Here is a 21,983-nt window from a genome sequence, read left to right on the forward strand (position 1 = left end):
TGTTTGGTTTTGTTTATTTGTTTGTGGGTTTTTTGTGGGTTTTTTTTGTAAGCCTTGTTGTGCAGACACGCATGCGTCTCAACACGCAACCCTCCGTACACATTGCTTCATTGCAGAGCACCTTGTGAAAGAGGCCGATGTCAAATTTGCAGACGTCAGACATACCACTCATCCCAGGCAAGCCTCTGCCAATGCTTTTGCAGCGTAAGAGCTTGGGCCCGCCCCTGTGCGAGTCACCGAGCAAGTCACTCCTGTCGTGACAGGAGCTCTTGCCGTCGGTACGGCCAGGACCCTCACCCCACCCTGCTACTGGTGACACAAAGCACGATGTCTGCAGCCCGGAGGGAGTTTCGGTGGCGGCACGGGTTTATTAAATCGATGCAACTGGTTTTACGGTGTCGCGGAGTGTTGATAGCACAGACTAACCGCACAGGCGGGAGGCTTGGCGCGGGCCGGGGACTACGGTTCCCGGGATGCCGTGAGGCCGGCGAAGTGGCACCTCCCGGCGTCCCGTACGGCCGGCCGCCTCGGCGCAGAAGAGCGTGGCCGGCCGGCGCAGCGGCGGTGTCGTGGGGCACGCTGGGAGCCGTAGTCCTGCTTGCGCGGTGGCCACGCTGAGGGGCGGGGGCAGCTCTCCTCTCGGAGGCGCGGGGGCTGTTTCGCACGCGCGAGAGCCGCGGCACCTCCCCTGGGCGTCTTCCTTCTGCTCCTCCCGCCGCCTGCCGAGGCGGCGCGGCCTGCCCTGGCCCGCTCTCTATGCTCGTGGCGGCTGTGGAGTTGTGATGGAGTGACTTGGAAGGTAATAGTGGGGAGAACGGGGACGGGACACGCCACGCCGTGCGGGGTGACTCAGTCCAACGGTAGCGGAGCGGGGCCTGGGCATCCCCGGCCGTTGGTGGGGGCCGTGGTGTCTCAGCGGCGGGGATGGGGTGCTGTGGGCGCCCGCGGGCGTCGCCGCTGAGGTGGCGGCAGCGCTCTCTCTCGAGTCACCCGGCCGGCTCTAATCAGTCCGGCGCCGCCTCCGCCGCAGTTGTGAGGCTCTTGGGGAAGGGAGGGAAACGCCGCAGCCTCGGCCGCCCGACCCCTCTTCTGGGGAAGCGGCGGGGTGCCGCAGTCAGCCGGTTCTCCGTGACCCGGTGGGGGTATGTGCATGCGGCCGCGATAAACACCGGGATTTTTCTCTTCTCATATACGTTATAGCTTGTGGTGCGGTTACATTCTCATGCTGCGGGACCTGCCTCGACAGCCGTCCTCCGATATGGCTCCAGTGGGGGAAGGAAGTAACCGTAAGCTCTAAGGCAGCAACGTGAGGGGAGGGGCCTCTCCCGCACCTCCATATTCCGCTGCGCTCGGCGTGCTTCAGTACGGCTGCTCTCCGCCGTCCCGTCCTGGGAGAACCGCCGCGGGGCCCCGCAGCAGCCGCACGAGGAACGCTTTGTCACTCCGCAACGGTCACGGCAAGGGGCTAAGTTGCAGCCCCGGTGTCTTCGCCGCAGATCTGGACGCGGCGGGGTGTGAATGCCTAATCTCCGTCCCCGGCTGAGGTGCTGAGCCACGCAGTAGTAGTGTTGGCTCTCGGCGACAGGAGGCTGGGCTCTTTGACCAAGTTTGGGAGGGGGCAAGAAGGCTTTGCTCCTCACAGGGAATTCCTGGCCGGTAAGAACGTGCCTGAAATGAAGACCTAATAGGTCACGTCCAGAAAGAAAAACTTTCTAGTTCAGTTGAAAAGTTCTTGAAGTAGCTATGATTACATAGCTGTTCACTTTAACCACATGCTATGTCAGTGTAAAGGCTCTAGAGCCTCAGAGTCTGTAAATAGCCTCAAGAGTTGCAGCGTGTAAAACAGACATCAAAAAAGAATGTCCAAGACAGTCCTTTACTGTCTTTGTTCAATTAGAAAACTCGAGGGAATTAAAATGAAGCATGTCACAGGTTCCCCTGTGTGCTATCACAGCTTTGTAAATACCTGAAGTGAGAGATGTAAATGAAGTATTCTTTAATTGATAATTGTACCCATGGTTGGCATCTGCAGTTAAAGTGCTCTGAATGCTTTCATTATTAGGGCATAACCAGTATTGTTAAACGGGGCAGTATTCCTCATTTGAAGCGTAACTGTGGGGTTTTTTTTTACTGTTTTCCTGTATGAAAGCAGTCTCTACTATCAAATGCATTTATTTGCAAGTAACTTGTGAAAGGAAGTAAACTAATCTTATGAGAGATACATATAGCTGTATGACTTCATTGTTAAGAAACTGCAGTTCTAGCTATGGTAAACCTTAGACCTCCACGCACCATAGTGTATTGCTTAACAAAACCAAAAAGCATCTTTATATATCAGTACTTTCTACACAGCTGCATATTAACAATGTTACTGACTTTTGCCTGTTTTTAATAAACCTTGCTTTAGTGACATACTCAGTGTTATAGCTGAGTATATCTTGCAATGAATTTTGTAAACTGTAAGTACTATTAAAATTGCAGCTTGATTTTTGAAGTGTAACCGGTTGGTGAAATAGACTGGGGGTGCTTAAACCATATAGCTCGAGAAGCTGTTTTGTTAGCTTTCTCAGAAAGCTCAGATAGTCTATATCACACTAATTGTCCTCTGGCTTTGGCTAATCAAGCTGAAACTCTTAGGAAAGGATGTATAGTATAAGATGAGATCCGTAGAACTGGTTGGCATGCTGTTAAATAAACATGCGGAGAGAATACTTGATTGAATCAGATTGTTTTTAATAGCAAAGCTTGTCACCCGGGTGTAGAAGTTTACTACCTTTGGGGCAGACTGTGTAGTGATAGCAGTAGGAAAATACACCAAAATATACTTCCACTTGTACAAACTCTGGACCAGACTCCAATTGAAAGAACGCTGTAAGGAAAAACGGAAATAATTTTCCTCACAGCATTTTAGCTTTATTTTAATCTGGCTGCTTTGGATGTAGATTATGGGAGAAAAGCTGAGGCTGGGGATGCAGAGGGAGAAGACTCAGCAAAGCAACTTTAATCCCTAAAGGTTTTGACCCTGATCAGGCTTGCTCTGTGTCGTAAGGCAGCGAGTGAAGCTTGTTTTGCCACGAGACATCGCTTTGTTCCAGATTTTCTGGTTTCTGTACTGCCACAACTTGCCTTTTTTCTTTTTTGTATGAACTAAATTTAACTTACTGAAGTGCTTTTCATAATGCATTTTGAAATAGCATGCTCTGTCGTGAGTTTTGTAGAAATGCCTGTCTGTTACTGTGTTAAATTTTGGGCTCTTCTTTTCAGGCATCTTGTTGTCAGATGTCACTCTGCCACCTTTCTAAACAGAAATGTTGGTGGTGGGGGGAGAGAATTTCAACCCACCACACAGTAGAGTGTGCACAACACATGATACTAAGAAATTGGAAGGTCTGCCTCTACCTATAGGCACGTAGGCAGGTTCATGCTACAGTTCTTTTCATCTTTTCCTATCTTCCTTTCCCCTACCTCCCACATACTTGCATAACAAGGCCTTATTTCAGGCTTAATTAACTATATTACCATGGGCGGGCTGGGACTTTGGAGGACAGATGGGGTTTTGTCACCTCTTGCTGTTTAACAGCACTCTAGTATTTGACAGAGCCTTTATTTCCCCCCCCAAATTCTCTGTGTTTTACTAGAGCATTGCAGAACATTTCTATTGCATGCTTCTGGATTTTACACTGAATCTTCTGAATAAAAATCCTTGCTAGTAAATCAACACCCATTAGTAAGAGAAAAGTTTGTTAACAGCTCCATATGATGTATTTTGTGGTTAATTTCTAAGATGCTTGTGTGCTTGCTTTAGAAGAAAGACCTCCTAATGGCTTTGCTCCCCTAGGGGAAGCACTTCATAAATGGGTTTCTAAAGCATCTTAAGGATGTTAGGAGTAGAAATTTTATATTCAGTTGTGAAGTTTGTGGTTGAAAAAATATACAGTGGTCTATCATTTATGTAGCAGGTTTATGCCTATGTAGTATCTTGCTGAAATCTGCATGCTTGAAATTTGAGTTCAGGCTTTTCAGTGGAACAGTACATCATGCCATTTCTCTGTTATTTAGATGATACTAGCTCTTTTCAAGACTTCTGAAATAGAGGGACACTTCAAACTTTCCTCATTCTGTAGGAAGTTTGGTACTACTAAAAGTTGATAAGAGGACTTAGTATTCCGCTGTCTGGCGGAAGTATGCGTGTTCTTGTGGAGTACTTACTATGTGTTTTGAGATTTGTGGGCAAACTTCTGTGGTTATTGCTGTCCTGCTTTTAATTTTTATTGTTCTGCTGAGCAAATAAAGTTTCTCTATTTGCAGATGATCATAGTTGCCCTTCTAGAAGAAGTGGGCAAACCAGTTAGGAGTAGGAAACAAAGAGTATAGCAATAGAGATGGATGAACAAGCCCTTTTAGGGCTAAACCCAAATGCTGATGCGGACTTCAGACAAAGAGTATGTAATTAATTTGCTTTTATCTCTAATAACTGGGGTGTGCTGTTTCAGTACTAAAGTCTCACTGTTTCTTGGGTGGAGGGTTGGGGGGTTAGAGTTTTGGTGTTTTGGTTTTGGAACAAATACTTAGGGTTTGTAGTGGCAAGTGCAAAATCATAATGCAAGCACATAAGCTAAACGTCATGTTTCACCAACTCTGTGAAATTACACTTAAGCTGCATAGAACTTATTTTTCTAGGCTCTGACTTTGTCAGTCCTTTCAGTTCCTTGTGCTTGTTGCTCAGCTCCATACCAAAATTCCACAGAATAAAAAGCAGCCACTGAAAAACAATGTTTCTTGCAATAGCCTTTTTAATTCTTAGATATAGTGGGGTGTTTTTTGTGTTTGAATGGATAACCTACCTTTAGTATCTCTTAACGACATATATGGCGGTTTAACTCTAGTGAAGCTCATATTGGCATAGAGTAGGTTAAAGTAATTGTGATACCTCACAGTTACTTGCTTTGTAGAAGAGAGACAATCCTGATTCAGCTGTTTACAGATAACCTCCAGTAAAATCTTCCAGAAAGGGGATGTTGGTACCTTGGTTTTGTGTTCGTATCGCAAATACTGCAGTGTTAAAAATGTAGTTTGATGCAGCTTGTCAAGCCTGTTGATTCTGAGTATTTGGGGTTCTTTTTGAAACAATGGGTATAGCTGATCTACAGTGTTCTGTTAATAGAATATCCCTGTAAGAATTGAAGCTTGTAGATGTATTGGCTTTTTAACTATGCAGCCTGCCTAATTTTGAAATAGCTTGTAGTGCTAGACTTACCTTTTCACTCTTCGTGTAAGATGTAACATTTAAAGGGGATACCAAAACTATTTTCTACTAAAAGTACTCAATATAAGAACATTACCAGTCCTGTGTACAGGGAGTGAATTCTTGTTGTAAGAACTCATTTCAACTGGCTGTATTAATTATTCTGGAAAGTTACTTTGGTGAAATGAAACAATTATGTACTAATATGAGAAAAACAAAGCCAAAAAACCCCTTGAAATACATGTTTGAATTGCAGTGAAATAATGTTGCCAATCTAATCTCTGTTTAAAATCACTTCATATAGCAGGCCACACTAAACCTTAAAGCTATTTGATCAAGTTAACTGTTTTCTGAAACAGTGTTTGATATTCTGATAACTTCCACCAAGTTTTAGATAATTGAGTTACTTTTTTCCAGTCTCTGTAATAGATTGATTACATGATCAGTGTTGGGTGATCAGCGTTGGAATGTTTCTTGAGCTTGAGTTGTTGAATACAGCCAAAGTGATGCAACAAAAATAATTATTTTCAGTGAAAAATCTAAATCACTTTCGAAGTTGTGGGACTTTCATCTAAATGCAAGGGCCCTATGCAAAAAGTTCTAGTTGCCCATGTCTCCACACACCCCTTCTAACTTCAACATTTCTGATTCTATGACTTCTTTATATAAGTAACAAAGATCTTTGTATGTATATAAAGTGGAAATGAGTACCTGTGGTGTTAGCATGTAATGAAACACTCTTGTCAATTAAGGAGCCATATAAATAATTGGGTGCATCCAAATACTGTTTTTTGAAGGAGAGCTGTTTAATTGTGAATCTATGAAGGAGATGTCTTGAGTGATTTCTTTGGGGGTTTAAAATGAAACACATTTGTATGTTTGCAGGCATTAGCCTACTTTGAGCAGCTGAAGATATCTCAGGATGCTTGGCAAGTCTGCGCAGAAGCGTTAGCTCAGAGTATGTACAGGTAATGTAGATAAGAATCACTGCTGATTTACATTAATAATATGTTTGGCTCTAGTTTTAACTCTGCAGCTTAATAAGCAAAATGTTAATGTGCCCTTCACACTACTGTTAGTATCATGGTTGATCTGTGGCGTCTGTATAATGCCTTTCAAGGAAGAGCAATATAAATTAATTCAGCATCCTAAAGACTGTTGCTTTATGAAATCCAGGGAAAAATAACGAGTTCTAGTGCTGCCTTTTGGGAAGGAGATGATTGATGAAAATTTCCCCTTGTGTAACTGTAGGCTTTATAAACGATCTCAGAGGTAGTTCCTTGCCCCTCTTCTATGCAGTAGGCTGTCCTGTTTCTCAAGGTGCAAAATGTGTGCACTCACCACTGTTTCTGCACAGCTGAGTATTTAGTTGTGGAGGGAAACTGAACAATGAGTATCTCCTGAAAAACAACAGTGATTTATAATGAATGCTTTTTTTGTCAGAGTACTGATGAATTATTTACAGAGTAATTAACAAAACCATACAAAATTTGAACAGTGTTTTATAAGCTTTGTCAAAATACATTAGGATTGCTACAATGATTAGATAAGATACAAAACTTGTATAGATTATATAGCATGTGGAATATCCCTTCCTAATCTATATCTCTGTCTTTAGTTTTGCTCTTTAAGGCACAGTGTACAACTTGCAGGTAGTGTGCTGCTAATGGATGTATTAATTAACCTTGACAGACTTTTACAAAACCAGGGTACAATAGGTATTGTAGTTTTGTGTGTTTGGTATTTAAAGCTTAACAAGTTGTTTGCTGTAGAAAAACAGTGTAATAGTAGTGTCAAACATAAATACTGGTTTAGCAGTTGCTCATTTTTACCAAATGAACTGCTCAGGTATTTGTCATTCTAGCTTTAAAGCAGTAGGAACCTTTTTCCCCCCTGATGCACAGTAATTGTTGATTTTGCAAAGGGGTGACCTGGTTGTAGGATGTAAGGACTTTTTTTTAGTTCCCAGAGAAATGTACCATATTCCTACCTGTAACAGGATTTTATTTTCTTTCCTAGCGATGATCACATCAAGTTCTTTTGCTTTCAAGTCCTGGAACATCAAATTAAGTTCAAGTGAGTAATCTTTCTTGTTGCCAGCCACATACATCCATGTAGTTTTTTCCTTTTTATTCTGCTTGCAAGGAAACTTAAAATGGTATCTGTAATCTCTGTGTGGTTGATGAGGTAGACTTTAATCCAGTTCAGTGAACTTTCTTGTATTTTTCACTTCTTTTCTGGGAAAGGACTAGTTGAGTTTTGAGCAGAATGCTTTACTTAGCTAGCTTAACACCTGTGTGTGGCCCAACACAGACCTGATTACCAAGGATTGCTAAAAATGTAGCTGTTCTATTGTGAAGATTCAAGCCTTGCTCTGTACTCTCACTGATTCTTGCAGAAAAGAGTGTTGCAAGCAGCAGTCTTGCTCAGTACAGAGTCCTGGACTTCAAACAAAGCCTTATTCATTCAATAACCATGGCAGGGATGTTAGAAGAAAGTAGGCTTTTCACTGAGTGGTGTTTTCATAGGACCATACTTTTAGGAAAAAAAACACTTTGAAATAACACATAGTTCTATGCAATTATACTTAATTTTTTTCCATACTTGAACATCATAGCAGAGGTTTCTGCTGGTTGCAATACACTGTACATGTGGGTCGGGCCTAAGATGTATTTTGCATCTGATTATCACAGTTATGTATCAGAGGAAAAATGAAAGTCTTGACTTTCTGTGACTTTTGTTTACCTGATTTTACCTCATTATCCATCTACCTCTGCTTGTTCCACTTCTGTCACCTGCTCCCAGCAGATGATATTTTCTTCTGTTTTCATGCTTATTTTTTGAGCATTTTCAGTAGGGTTGCTTTTTTTCTTCTCCCTAATGAATAGTCACTTGTGACAGGAACACTGTAGTCATCTTCAGCTGTCATTCCTGTTAAGGACCATTCCAAAGCAGTAGCCAGCTCTATTGCAAGGAGAGTGTTCCCAGCTTACCTAGTCCTGGGAAGGAAAATGTGTGGGTAGCATTTGAGGTGAGCTGGGCATGAAGTCAAATTTTGCCAAGACTGTATCTGTGATGTAAAGCAGAACTACTTGTTTGCTTTTTTTGTTTTGACATATGTCTGATAATAAATATACTGTAGGTCAGATCAGTGAAGGACTTCCTTGTGCTCACTATTTACAGTCTTTAAGATGTAGTGAACAACTTTGAGCTTATGCAGATGTCTCTTCCTTCTTACCATGGCTAATGGTCAACAGTGTGTTTTTATCAGGGTCATAAGTCCTGCCCCTGACAGAGCAGCCTTCCTGCCAAAATGTCAAGCTCCTACTCAAATATAGGATGCAGTCATGCCTCAAAATGGAATCCATTATTATGAGCAAAGTGGTTTTTCCTGATTTTTGTATTCAAAACCAAATTGTAATATGCAGATAGCTGCATAATTTCCTGTTTTCTGAACCTTTCATTCAAGTTAATGTGCAGCATTATATGCAATATTAAAAGAGGTTTTGCCTTACTGAGTATTGCATTTGTCATGAAGCAGTTGTATTTTGATCTCATGTTTTGTTTCAGGTACTCTGAACTTACTGAAGTCCAGCAGCAGCTTATTAGGGAAACACTCATAACATGGCTGCAAGCACAGGTGAGTATGTCCCTACACAGCAGTCTTGCATAGCAGTTCATTAGTAGGCTAACATAAGGCGGTGGTTGTGGGCTAAATGATTCATCAGTCATCTAGTTTAAAGATGGCTTCCTGAAGATAGACACTATCTGATGGTGGAAAGCTTTTAATTTGCTAATCTTTATGAGGAATTCTTTAAATCACCTGTTGTAAGGGAGTCTGTGCTTGAACTTATTACTAAATATAAAAGCCTTAGATAATGATTGTGGCATAATCAGTTGTGTGTGAAATAAAGATGATTAAAAATTTCCCTTTAGAAAGATACGGTACAGGTTCCTGATGTTCCTGAGTGTTTGGAGAAGGAGCAGCAATTCTGTTTTTAACATCCTCCTGGCCAAACTCCTGTCTGCCTAGAATACCAGTAGATGTCTACAAATGAACAGCATCACTGCTCTGTTAATACTGAGTAGCAAAGTACAGGCTGCTCTGCCTGGTGGAATTTAGTTACTGTAGCTGAGCGTGTGGGTCAGGCCAGGAGCTGGCAATCAGCATAGCCGTCCAGCATTGTGGTGGTTTGAAAGGAAAGGCTCTGCTTTCCCTCCCCCACTGAGAAAGAAACCACGGCTAAACCCAGTCGGAGAAATGAGATTATATTTTACAAGGAAACAGATTCTATGTAACACAACAAATACAGGTATTTTACAATATATACAGGAATATACAGCAAATAAACTCAACCAGAAACCAGACCCCCCACAAAGGGGGCTTCCCCCTGTGCCCCCTTCACCCCCCTACCTCCCTTCTCCCCCAAAGAGGTAGAAGAAGAGACGAGGACGGTTAACAGGGCAGGAAAAGAATAAAGGCCTTGCACAGGGAGTTAGTATCTTATCTTAGTTGGCCAGAATCCCAGAAGCAGATCCAGCCGAAAGGGACAGCGAAGGAAGGAAGACTGAGAGAAAGTTCCCAGCTCCCCCGGGTCCAATCTGACCTCCCACAATCCTTGGCCAATGAAATTCGTTTAGAATACCAAAATATTTTACAAACATTTAGCCAGTGTGCCCCTTTCTTAAAGGCACAGCGTCAAACGGCCACAAGCATACTGATTGATACAAGTCTGTGCCTATACCTGCTGTTACCTTGTTATCACTCCACTTCTGCATTGGAAACTAATGTAGTTGCTTTGTATGTAGAAAACAGTAGGAAATACAGTATAGTACAATTTGAATAGGTAATTGTGAAGTGGATTAAATTGCTTTTAACTTCTCTTTCCAGCAAGCTTTTCCATTTAGAAGGATTTTATAGAGAAGGGGAAGAACAGAGAGGGAAATTGATAGTGACAGGTTTTTATTCTTTTTTTTGTTTTCAAGTCCCACTTACAATCTTAGATTTAGAATCTTCTGTACTGTTCTTAAAGCTAATATCTAATGTAAACAGAAGCTAACTGCAAGAGGAATGGAATTTGTTTTCTGGATGTTCTCATTTATTCCTTTTACCAAACTGACAAATTAGCTTTTAGATTTTTGAACAGTACACTTGATGTCTTAGTGCTGAGTGAAAGGCTTAGGACTGTATCACCCAGAGAGGATATTTTCTCTGTTTTATTACAGTTTAGCCAAATTTCATTTGAAATCCATGGAAAGATAAGGCTTTTTATTGATCTCAGCCAGGAAGAGAGGTGGTGCATTAATTGCTGTACAGAGATCAACAAGCATATATGATTTCTCTCTGACTCACTAAGAATATACAAACAAAATATCTTGTTTCTACCAGATGCTGAACCCCCAGCCTGAGAAGACTTTTATTCGCAACAAAGCTGCACAGGTCTTTGCATTGCTTTTTGTTACTGAATATCTCACAAAATGGCCCAAGTTCTTTTTTGATATTCTGTCAGTTGTTGACCTTAATCCACGAGGTGTGGATATGTACCTCAGAATCCTGATGGCTGTTGATGCTGAGCTGGTAGACCGGGATGTTGTTCATACATCTGAGGCAAGTTATTATTTTGCATTAAAACATTTTATTCCACTTTCCAAAAAGTTCTCTTTAATTAGAGCAGAAGATTTGCAGAGATGTTGGTGTGTTTTTTCCCCTATGGCAGCTCTCCTTTTGAGACATAAGGTAGTTTAGATCCAAAAGCCATATGTTGTTTAATGCTTTTTGTGATTTCATGCTTTTCAGTAAATCTATTTTTTGCTTGAAGAGCTAGCAAACAAAAACTAAAAGACTGAGTTAGCCAATTTAATGTTAGACTGACTCATTTTAAAATGCTAATTTCTTCTAGCTCCTGTTTTAAGGAGCCCTAACATCAAAAATCCATATAATAATCTATCTAGAGGACTTTTACCTTTGTCTGCCTTTCTTCAGTGTTTGGACATGGTGGTAATTAAAAAAAAAAAAGAAGAAAAAAAGAGAATATTTTGGGTTTATTTTCTACAAGAACAAATTGTGCTCACTTGGGTTTCTGATTTGAGTTACTTACCTTACTGGGGCAAGTGATGTCTGGTAGTATGTACAAAAGTGCTGCCAATTTGATGAGATGCTAATCTATGACAAGACTGATTTATCCTTTTTCTATATGGATAGGAGGCTCGTAGGAACACCTTATTAAAAGATACTATGAGGGAACAGTGCATTCCAAGTTTGGTGGAATCATGGTACCAAATCTTACAAAACTACCAATATAATAACTCAGAGTTGACGTGCCAGTGCCTTGAAGTAGTCGGAGCCTATGTATCCTGGATTGATTTGAGCCTGATAGCCAATGAAAGGTAAAGGATTTTTGTTGGAATGTGTTTGCAGAAATAACCCTGATGGCATGCAGACTGTATTTCTGTGGGGAAAAAAGGGCTATAATTATATATTTAATCATAGAACATTAGAGATTGGAAGGGACCTCCAGAGATCATTGAGTCTAACCCCCCTGCCAAAGCAGTATTGCCTTGGGTGATGCACAGGAAGGCATCCAGGTGGGTTTCGAAAGTCTCCAGAGAAGGAGACGCCACAACCTCTCTGGGCAGTCTGTTACAATGAGGGTGACAGAGCACTGGAAAGAAGTTTCTCCTCATGTTGAGGTGAAACCTTCTCTTTGTATCCATTGTTCTTTGTCTTACTACTGCACACCAACAAAAAGAGATTGGCCCCCTCCACTTGACACCCCCCCCTCAAATTGATCTGATCCCCTCTCGGTCTTCTCCAGACTGAACAGCCCCAGGTCTCTCGGTCTCTCTTTGTAGGGAACATGATAAAGTCCCCTAATCATCCTTGTGGCTCTGTTGGACCCTCTCCAGCAGATGCCTGTCTCTCTTGAACTGGGGAGCCCAAAACTGGACACAGTATTCCAGGTGTAGTCTCACCAGGGCGGAGTAGAGGGGGAGAAGAACCTCCCTAGACCTGCTGGACAGACTTGAGAGCCAACGGTATCTTGGATGCATCTTGGCCAATGCTGTCACATTGCTGTCCCATGGAGAATGTGCTGTCCATCAGAACAGGTTCTCCTTAAAATGTGTAAAATGCTGGGTTTAGTCAGTGCAGTAGAATTTAACAGTGTCTTATATATCAGAAGTTATATAAAGCTTCTATATAATGTTCCTGTGTACACACAAAAATAATCTTTTGGGTGTTTTTTTTTCCTGAAGGTTTATAAATATGCTGCTAGGTCACATGTCTGTTGAAGTTCTCCGGGAAGAAGCCTGTGATTGTTTGTTTGAAATTGTAAATAAGGGAATGGATCCAAATGATAAAACTAAATTGGTTGAATCTTTATGTCAAGTGTTGCAGTCTGCTGGCCTTTTCAGTATTGATCAGGTTTGTATATTGTGGGTTTTGGGTTGTTTTTTTCAGTATTGATCAAGTTTCTATGTTGATTTTAACTGCATTTCAGTACTGCTCAGTTTGGTGTATTGATTTTTACAGCAGAAATCTGTCAGAGATTTCCAAAAGTTGTAAATAAGCAAATTAGCAGAAGACTATGAAATGAAGTGCACAGATGAGGGAGAATTGGTTGTGCTTTTTCATCAAAACCAAACAGGTTTTCATACTTAATAGCTTGCTATTAATATTTCACATTCATTTGAAGTACACTACACTGCATTTTGTTTGTCCTTGGCATGAGTGTTTTGTTTTGGAAGCAAGGTATTGTGTAACTCCTCTGTTCCTCTCCTGAGGCATGTTGTTCTTACTGCTAATGCTGCTTCTGTGTCTCTTGAATCTTCTGACAATTCTGTAAGAGGTAGAGGCCAAGGTAGAGATTTTAGGGTGACATGTTAGATCAGCTGTGAATAATTAAGTAGGGAAAAGAGCTTTCTTAAAGGCATGTATGCTGCTCTGCATGTCTGCACCGTCAGATGTAAGGCTCGATAGTCTTACCCACAAAGCAGAAAAACATACTAACCAAACATGCATTCCCTGGCAGTTGCACCATTTAAGGAACAGCTGGTTGCTACCTGTCATGTAGAAAGAGGAACCCATGCTTATGAAGCTGCAGGCCTTGGATCACAAGGCAGTTACCTCTCCATTCTGAAGCCTTGGTTGAATTCATACTTGTACTAAAATGCAAAAATGGTTTGCATTCATCAGTTCAGAAGGCATTCCTCTAAAAATCTTACCTCTGTCTTTTTCAGGAAGACTTTTGTTATTCCTCTGCTTTTGTACAGCATCAGTATTCTGATTAATGTATTTCTGCAAAAGCAAGCCATAAATATTTAATATTAACTCAGCACTGAAAGTTAACCACTATCAGTGTTACTGAAGTGAACTACAGCTGTTAATTCTTAGAAGTTTTCTCATAAGAAGATTTTTCCTCTAATACTGCCTAAAATTTATGGTAGGTATGTGCTGTGGCTGCTTTTGTTTTGAGCCTGCTTCTTGATATAAAAAGAGAAACATCTGAAGAGATGAAGCAAGCTACTGTTGCACTAATGGAGGACAGCCAAATCTGGCATTGCTATAATTTTTCTCTCTCCATTTCCCAGGGAAAATGAACCAGGCAATTACACTTGCCATCTAGGAGACAAATATTTGTTTTGTTTCTACATAGTAGATATTGTACAGTCTGTAAGATCATGCCATCTAAACATGAGTTCTGCTAGTTATTTTAATCATACATCTTTTCTTGCAGGAAGAGGACGTGGATTTTCTGGCCAGATTTTCTAAACTGGTTAATGGGATGGGGCAAGCATTAATAGCTAGTTGGACTAAACTGATAAAAAGTGGTGATATGAAGAGTGCTCAAGATACTCTGCAAGCTATTGAAGCAAAAGTGGCCCTGATGTTACAGCTGCTAATCCACGAAGACGACGACATTTCATCTAATATCATTGGGTTTTGTTACGACTACCTTCACATCTTGAAACAAGTAAATATGTTTGGCTTCAGTTTAACATCAGTTTTTGACATACTGTCCTACTTTGGAGCCATGAGCTGCCCAGGGCAAAAGGACAGAAAAGGTGTTTTACCCCTTCCCAAGGGGTAAATTAAAAATGCTCCACATTAGGTTGGAAGTTTAAATGGAAATTCTGTTTACAAATCTATACAAAAGGCATTCAGATAAAAGGAATGAATTCACAAATTAGGCTCAGTTCCTCACCTGAGCCTACCAGGCCAAAACCTTCCAGAGCCTTTCAAAAAGCCTCTACCCCACTCAGCCTCAGCAGGCCCAAGAACAGGCAAACTGCCCCCTGCTCTCAGCTAAGCCCAGGGCTACCACAGGCTTCAACAGGCCCCGTGGTATAGCTGGGAATTCGCTGCCAACCAAGGCCAAGAGAAAGTCTCTCCCCCACAAAGAATAAGATAACAGCATGTGCATCCCAAGATGGATAGAGAAGAGAGAGATTTGCCTGTATGATCCCTTAGAGAGATACAGGAAAACAGAAGAGAATAACAGATTACAATATCCTGGGACAAGCTGTCCATCCTCCTGGGACTCTCTAGCCTCTGGGGGACTTTTCTTTTAAGTTATACCAATTAACTCTTGATCTTCCTTAACCTGCAATACATATGATTTAGTTTGTTTTTTATAAGAATACATGAATCTCATACTATGTACAAGGTGATTTGAAAAATGGATGCTTTGATGAATTAGCATTCAGCATCTTTAATGGCTGTGGACATGCAATTTCTGTAGTGTTTAGAAATCCAGAGGAACTGGGTTCAGTCTTTCCTGAAGCAGAAAGAAGGCTTGCAGATTGTGTGGTTTCTTTGAACAAAGCAAACCTCTTTTTCTATCCATAATCAATGTTACCCTACAAAAAAAAAATAACACTTGAAATTTATTTTACAGCTTTCTGCACTTTCAGACCAACAAAAAGCTAATGTAGAAGTAAGTATTTTCTTTTTACTAGAGTGTTTATTGGGTTTGTTTTTTTCCAAGAATGCATTTGGTCAGAATCTTTCATTTTGATGAAACAAAGCATGTTTTATGTGTAAGTATTAAACTGTACATGTGACAACAATTAAAAGGGAAGACTTAAAAGTAAGGGCAGTATGTTCCATGTTCTAACTACAGCTGTGTGTTTTAAATAATAAATCTGTGTTTAATTGTGTATGAAGATGAAAGCTGTTTTAGAGCTGGTCTTTCCAAGCAACCCATAAGTGTACGTTGGTAAGCTGTACAGTCAGTTCTGTTGACAGAACATTCTTGAATCAAGATAGAAGAGGAGGACTTTATCATAAGGGTGAAGTTCTTCACCATAAGGCTGGTGAGACACTGGAACAGGTTGCCCACAGAGGTGGTGGAACCCCTATCCCTGGAAGTTTCTAAGGATAGACTGGATGTGGCTCTGGGCAACCTGATTTGGTGTCTGTGCCCATGGCAGGGAGGTTGGAACTAGATGATCCTTGAGGTCCCTTTGAACCCTGACAATTTTGTGATTCTGTGCCTTTTTTCCCCCTGAAGTTTTGTATTTTTAATAAAACCTACTCTGCTTCCATAGGATTGGAAGAAGTATGGGAAGGGTTGTCATAAAAGTCAACCTTTAATAGTATCGTAAGTTAAACTTACAAAAGAAGCTGCAGTTCACAGAACTGTTGTATTTATAGTGAGCAGTTAAGTATTACATTGAAGTGTACATTAAACTTAAGTTTATGTGCTTAAGTTTATACATAAGCTTGCATTTCATAGTATCATAGTATCAGTCAGCGTTGGAAGGGACCACAAGGATCATCTAGCTCCAACCCCACTGCCATGAGCAGGGACACCTCACACTAGATCAGGCTGGCCAGAGCCTCATCCAGCCTGGTCTTAAACACCTCCAGGGATGGGGCCCCAACCACCTCCCTGGACAACCCATTCCAGGGCTTCACCACTCTCATGGTGAAGAACTTCCTCTTCACATCCAGTCTAAATCTCCCCACCTCCAGCTTCATTCCATTCCATATATAACAGGTTTAATAAAGTGAATTTTATGTCCAGTTTTGGAAGTAGGGAACTCACTTGTGTTTTTCAGCACGGTCCTTAAATTTCTTTTCCCTGTAAGCCTTCTGCATAAATGCAAATTACTAATATAGATGTGGAACTGGTTAGATTGGTGCAGGCATTTTGTAAGTTTGTACAGCTGACAGCTGTGATTCCTTTTCCTTTACAAAGAAAACTAAATTCTGTACCTGTTCTAACATGACAAGTTGAAATTGAATAGCTGATCTGGATTATCTTGATCTAGTTTTGTCTAGTATCTGTTTAAATTAGATGAGGTAACACAAGAGAATTTTTATAACATCACTGAATTTTTTCTTTCTCACTATCTTTTCTTCTTATACCTGTACCAAACCAAATTATTACTGCAGTGCACACCTAGTTTGACTGTGACTGTCCCAATATCTGTTGGTTTGTTAAACTTACTTTCATACTGAAGAACTTGGCATTTATTTCTTAATTTACTGAGGATTTGCATTAAACTGTGAAGTGATCATACCAATCTTATTTCATCCAACTCATCATCAAAAAGTATTTGGAAATAGAAAATGGTAAGATTTGGACTGCTTTAAACCCTAAAGGAATGCTGCTAAACACACAATTTAAAGATTTGTACCTAGGAAGTCCTTGCTTTCTACTTGTTTGTTACTTGAACAGGAAAAAAAAGAGATCTTGTTTATTGGGTCTTCGAGGCCTTAAGTTTTTTCTCATTGGCAGAAGCAGAGTTTTAGTTCTTACAAAGGCAAATGTTTCATAGTATTTCTGACTACAAGCATATCTTATTAATGATTTGCAATTATCTGAATTCTTTGATATTACTTACAGAGAAGCAGAGACTTCTCACAGGTCATGCTGACACTTGGTTTCAATAGAAAGCCTGATCACAAGGGTCCAGGGAGATGTGGTGGTCAACTTCAAGTACCTGAAGGGGGTCTGCAAGAAGGCTGGAAAGGGAATGTTTATGAAGGCCTGCAGTGATAGGACAAGGGGCAATTGTTTGAAATAAGAGAAGATTTAGATTGGATGTTTGGAAAAAGTTCTTTATGATGAGGATGGTTGAGTGCTGGAACAGGTTGCCCAGAGAGGTGGTTGAGGCCCCATCCCTGGAGATACTCAAGGTGAGGCTGGACAGAGCTCTGGGCAACCTTGATCTAGCTGAGGATGTCCCTGCTTACTGCAGAGGGGGTTGGTCTTGATGACCTTCAGAGGTCCCTTCCAACCCAATCCATTCCTATGATTAGTGTTTGACCATGTTCTTCTTCAAAGTATTACAAGTGCCTGTTTCTGCCAGATCCCCAAGAACGTCACCTTAGATTAAGTCATTGGTCCATTTTGGCATTAAAGAACTTCAGTTTTGCACTTAAAATGTGAAACATGTAATCATCATTCATTTGCCAAAAGTGCTGTTAGTTGTTGCTTTTTGACTTTATTCTCTTCTTTATTTGTCTGACTATCCACATTCAGAGCCTCCAGTACTGAAAGAGAATCACAAAATGCTAATCTAGTTCTTGCTGATATGATCAGCTTTTTCATTGGTTATAATAAAAGCAACTGGCTACTGGATTTCACCAATGTAGTAATAAAAAAAGGCATAAGTTTGGTCTTTCATTTGGTAGTAAATAATAGGGATGAGTTGCTCTGTAATACTGATCAAAGACCTGTTACAATTCTACTGAGTCTTCCCCAGTATTCAGTGGACTCATTCCTTGCAGTAGGTACACAGATATGTCCTACCCCATTACTTGTTGCTACTTCATATTTTCTTTGAATTCTAACACTTTATTAGTGTCCTTATAAAAATGATCTGCCTCTGATTTACTTTTAATTACTCAGAATAGCTTTTTGTCTACTTGGAATGTTTGGATTTAACACACACCATTTCATTGGTTTCCCAGAATAAAATTAAAGGGAAAATTAAAATGTAGTAGAATTTTAAGTACTTGTTTTGGCTAACTATCTGTGCCAGTCTAATGCCTATCCCACCGTGGAAGCATGATGGGATTGAGTACTCCATGTATTTTAGACACTAAATCAGAGTCCTAGTAACCTGAACTAGTAAATGCTTGCTAAGATCAAAGTGATACATTTAGAGTTTTGAGACTTCATTAGGCCTTCATAACAGTCCCTGCTAAGGTAAAGTTGCACAGCACTACATTAATTGATCTTAGAATTTGCTGCTGCTGAAAAGGGCAGGTTTTGTTTTTCTTGTTTGCTGCTCATGTCTCTATTCTTGGGGATATTTGCTGAACCAGTTCAGCTTGTTCACCTGTCCCAAAAAATCCCAAACTTTTGAGGATGTTGAGCTATTAGAGAAGTCGATCTTAGGGCTTAGATAACCTGCCCCTTCAAAATAGTATCTTGGACAACTTAAGATTCCTCTGCCTAGTTCAGTCACCTTAATCATTTAATGTGAACCAAACAGCACAGATTACAAGCAGGAAACAAAGCCAGATAATACTGTCAGAGACTGAGAGCTCCAAGTCATTTGTTCTGTGTATCTGGAATGGCATCTGTGTATTCTTTGGCTATAATCCATTTGTTTTAATTTGGACTGCTACTTCTGCTAAACCTCTGAAAAGAATTTGAATTTTATTTTAAATATTTGTAAACACTTAGCATTTGCTTTATCATTTCTTCTGCTGCAGGATTTTAACTGTTGCTTCTGAGCACTTGTCTGCTTCTGCGCTTACAGTTCTGTTTTTGTCTTAGGCAATCATGTTGGCTGTTATGAAGAAGCTGACATATGATGAAGAATATAACTTTGAAAATGAGGTATTGTGTTACATGAATAAATAAACAAATGCAACTTAAATTACATGTAGTAAAACTTGCTCACTTTTAAAATCCTGACTTGCCATAGACTGCATATTTGAGGGTAAGACATAAGGGTCTGTAGGCTAAAATTGTTTCCTATGTGGAACTCTCTTTTGACCTGTAGGCATATCAGCATAGGACAAAGTAACAGAGTGAAGAGATAGCTAGGCCAGTTCAATTAGGAGAATATTTCTGCCTTCATTTGTGCAGGAGTAGGCAAATGCAGCTGTGCTGTTAGCTGGTTTTTCAGTGTGAGTTTGTGTGTTTCTGCACACCATTTCTGTCTTATAAAATGGTTTGAGAAACATTGTACATTGAAACCATTTAAGAAATGGACTTGACCTACTTCAGATGTTCAAACTTCTGCAAAAAAAAACAAGCTAAAAGAGACTGAAGATCCTTGATTTCACTTTCCTCCCATGCTTACATATGTCAGCCAGCAAAATGATTCAATATGTTAGACTTGACTTTTGCTCCAGGCTGTTTGGAGAGCTATGTTCTTTAAAAAGTTAACTTAAAACTGCATCCAGTCCATCATATGTGTTTCACCAGTTTAATTTTAAAACTAAGCTAGATGTTGAGGAAAGAACATCTCTGAGGAGTGAGTCAAGTTTCAAGAATTGGGTCAATAAGGCTTTGCCAAGGGCATTTTCTTTCTTGTGCTTTGGCTAGTTTTCAGTTTGGAAAGCCTTTTCAATATATTCCTGAAGGTAATGCAGTGCATCTCCATATACTACAATCAGCCAAAAAAGGAACCTGCTGTTATGTTGCAAGAGCATAGGGTGAGCTTTGTTGAATTCTCTGCACATGATGTACTTTGCTTGTATGTACATGTTTTTGGTTTAGGTGTAATTGCCTTAGACTGGATTGGAATAAATTTGAACGTGAAAATGTGAGCCTTGCTGACCTGAATGTTTTGTAGGGTGAAGATGAAGCCATGTTTGTGGAGTACAGAAAACAGTTGAAACTGTTGCTGGACAGACTTGCTCAGGTCTCACCAGAGTTGCTCCTGGCGTCTGTTCGCAGAGTTTTTAACACTACACTTCAGTAAGTTGAGTTTTCTTAACTTGTTTATGCGCTGCCCCTAGCTTGTGTGCCTTTTGTAACTGTCACAAGTGTGTCATGAATGTAAATGTTGTGTAGCAATGCAAAACCAATTGATAGAATGAGCTTGTTACAGCTTCATGACAAATATGACTATTGCTTAGAAGGAAAAAAGTTTTCTTTAGCAACCTTAATGGCAGGGGGAGGGTTGTTCGTTTGTGGGGATTTTTTGTTTGTTTAGAGATGGGGGGGTGGTTTACCTACACAGCAACAGCCATTTGGGTAGGTTTTAACTTTACACCTCAATGAAGTGGTTATGAGATGTGGGAAATAAGTTTATGTGTTACTGCTATCAGAATGACCAAGATTGGATAGGGAAAAGGAACAAAGGCCAAGTACTTTTTACAAAAAGAGCAGAAACAGTATCACAGAATCACCAAGGTTGGAAGAGACCTCAAAGATCATTGAGTCCAACCTGTCACCACAGACCTCATGACTAGACCATGGCACCAAGTGCCACGTCCAGTCCCCTCTTGAACACCTCCAGGGACTGTGACTCCACCACCTCCCTGGGCAGCACATTCCAATGGCGAATGACTCTCTCAGTGAAGAACTTTCTCCTCACCTTGAGCCTAAGCATCCCCTGGTGCAGCTTGAGACTGTGTCCTCTTGTGCTGGTTGCTAGAGAGAAGAGACTGACTCCTTCCTGGCTACAACCACCTTTCAGGTAGTTGTAGAGAGCAATGAGGTCTCCCCTGAGCCTCCTCTTCTCCAGGCTAAACAATCCCAGCTCCCTCAGCCCCTCTTCTCATAGCGTTTGTGCTCAAGGCCTCTTACCAGCCTTGTTGCCCTTCTCAGGACATGTTCAAGTGTCTCAATATCCTTTCTAAACTGAGGGGCCCAGAACTGGACACAGTACTCAAGGTGTGGCCTAACCAATGCAGAGTACAGGGGCACGATGACTGACAGTCCTGGAAACCATGCATGTGAATCAAGAAACATTATTACTACTTGCCTCACTAGATGAACAGTTGAATGAATACAAATAGGAATCAATATTGTTGGTGGATTCCTTGTACCTTGCTCTTCAGTGGGCCTTCTTTTTAAGCACAGCTGAATGGCTTGACCACATGTTGCAGATGGTTTTGCACCGTGGTTTTGCACTTAAGGAAATCTGTAACTTCTAAGTTGAAACTGGTAAAAGAAAGTTGATAGCACCCTGATGAAGAGGTGCTGTGTTTGTGGATAGTCTTCCAGAAGCACCCTGAAATACTGTCTAGGTCTTCCAGTGGTTTTCTTTGTTTAAATCTGTTCTTTGTATTCTGTGCATCTGAAGAAGGCTCTAAAGAAAACACTGAGATGATAGAGCTGTGGTTATTTCATAAGCTACTGCACACTCCATATGATCTCCATATTATTTCTCTAGGAATTGGCAGACTACACGATTCATGGAAGTAGAAGTAGCAATAAGGCTGCTGTATATGTTGGCTGAGGCCCTGCCTGTATCTCATGGTGCTCACTTCTCTGGTGATGTTACAAAAGCTACAGCTTTACAGGACATGATGAGAACGGTGAGCATGGGTGTTGTGGGAGCTGTTTAACAATGCTAAGACTAGAGCATTCCAAATGGCTCATCTCAATTACCAGCTCGTCACTGACACTGTAGTTTGGTGTTTGTAAATGGCTGAAGTGCTAACTTGTTAATGCTCTTACTTGTAGCTGGTGACTTCTGGTGTTAGTGCCTATCAACATACATCAGTGACCCTGGAATTCTTTGAAACAGTGGTTAGATATGAAAAATTCTTTGCAGTTGAACCTCAGCACATTCCAACTGTTCTAGTAAGTTCATCTCA

At 40.8% G+C, this 21,983-nt stretch overlaps 1 protein-coding gene across 1 annotated transcript in view; it reads left to right on the forward strand.

Moving 5' to 3' along the window:
* Positions 1-1,538: 1,538 nt before the first annotated feature.
* The window catches only part of XPOT (exportin for tRNA), a 31,771-nt gene continuing 11,326 nt past the window's right edge, over positions 1,539-21,983 (forward strand). Inside the window, exons 1-14 of the mRNA XM_054178987.1 lie at positions 1,539-1,656; positions 4,309-4,442; positions 6,131-6,213; positions 7,265-7,321; positions 8,816-8,885; positions 10,635-10,853; positions 11,448-11,632; positions 12,500-12,668; positions 13,981-14,217; positions 15,142-15,180; positions 18,982-19,044; positions 20,009-20,133; positions 21,557-21,701; positions 21,850-21,969. Coding sequence (XP_054034962.1) covers positions 4,383-4,442; positions 6,131-6,213; positions 7,265-7,321; positions 8,816-8,885; positions 10,635-10,853; positions 11,448-11,632; positions 12,500-12,668; positions 13,981-14,217; positions 15,142-15,180; positions 18,982-19,044; positions 20,009-20,133; positions 21,557-21,701; positions 21,850-21,969 — 1,572 coding nt within the window. The 5' untranslated portion in view covers positions 1,539-1,656; positions 4,309-4,382. The remainder of the gene's footprint in view (positions 1,657-4,308; positions 4,443-6,130; positions 6,214-7,264; positions 7,322-8,815; positions 8,886-10,634; positions 10,854-11,447; positions 11,633-12,499; positions 12,669-13,980; positions 14,218-15,141; positions 15,181-18,981; positions 19,045-20,008; positions 20,134-21,556; positions 21,702-21,849; positions 21,970-21,983) is intronic.

The sequence above is a fragment of the Dryobates pubescens genome, chromosome Z (genome assembly GCF_014839835.1).
Source record: "Dryobates pubescens isolate bDryPub1 chromosome Z, bDryPub1.pri, whole genome shotgun sequence".
Taxonomy (NCBI): domain Eukaryota; kingdom Metazoa; phylum Chordata; class Aves; order Piciformes; family Picidae; genus Dryobates; species Dryobates pubescens.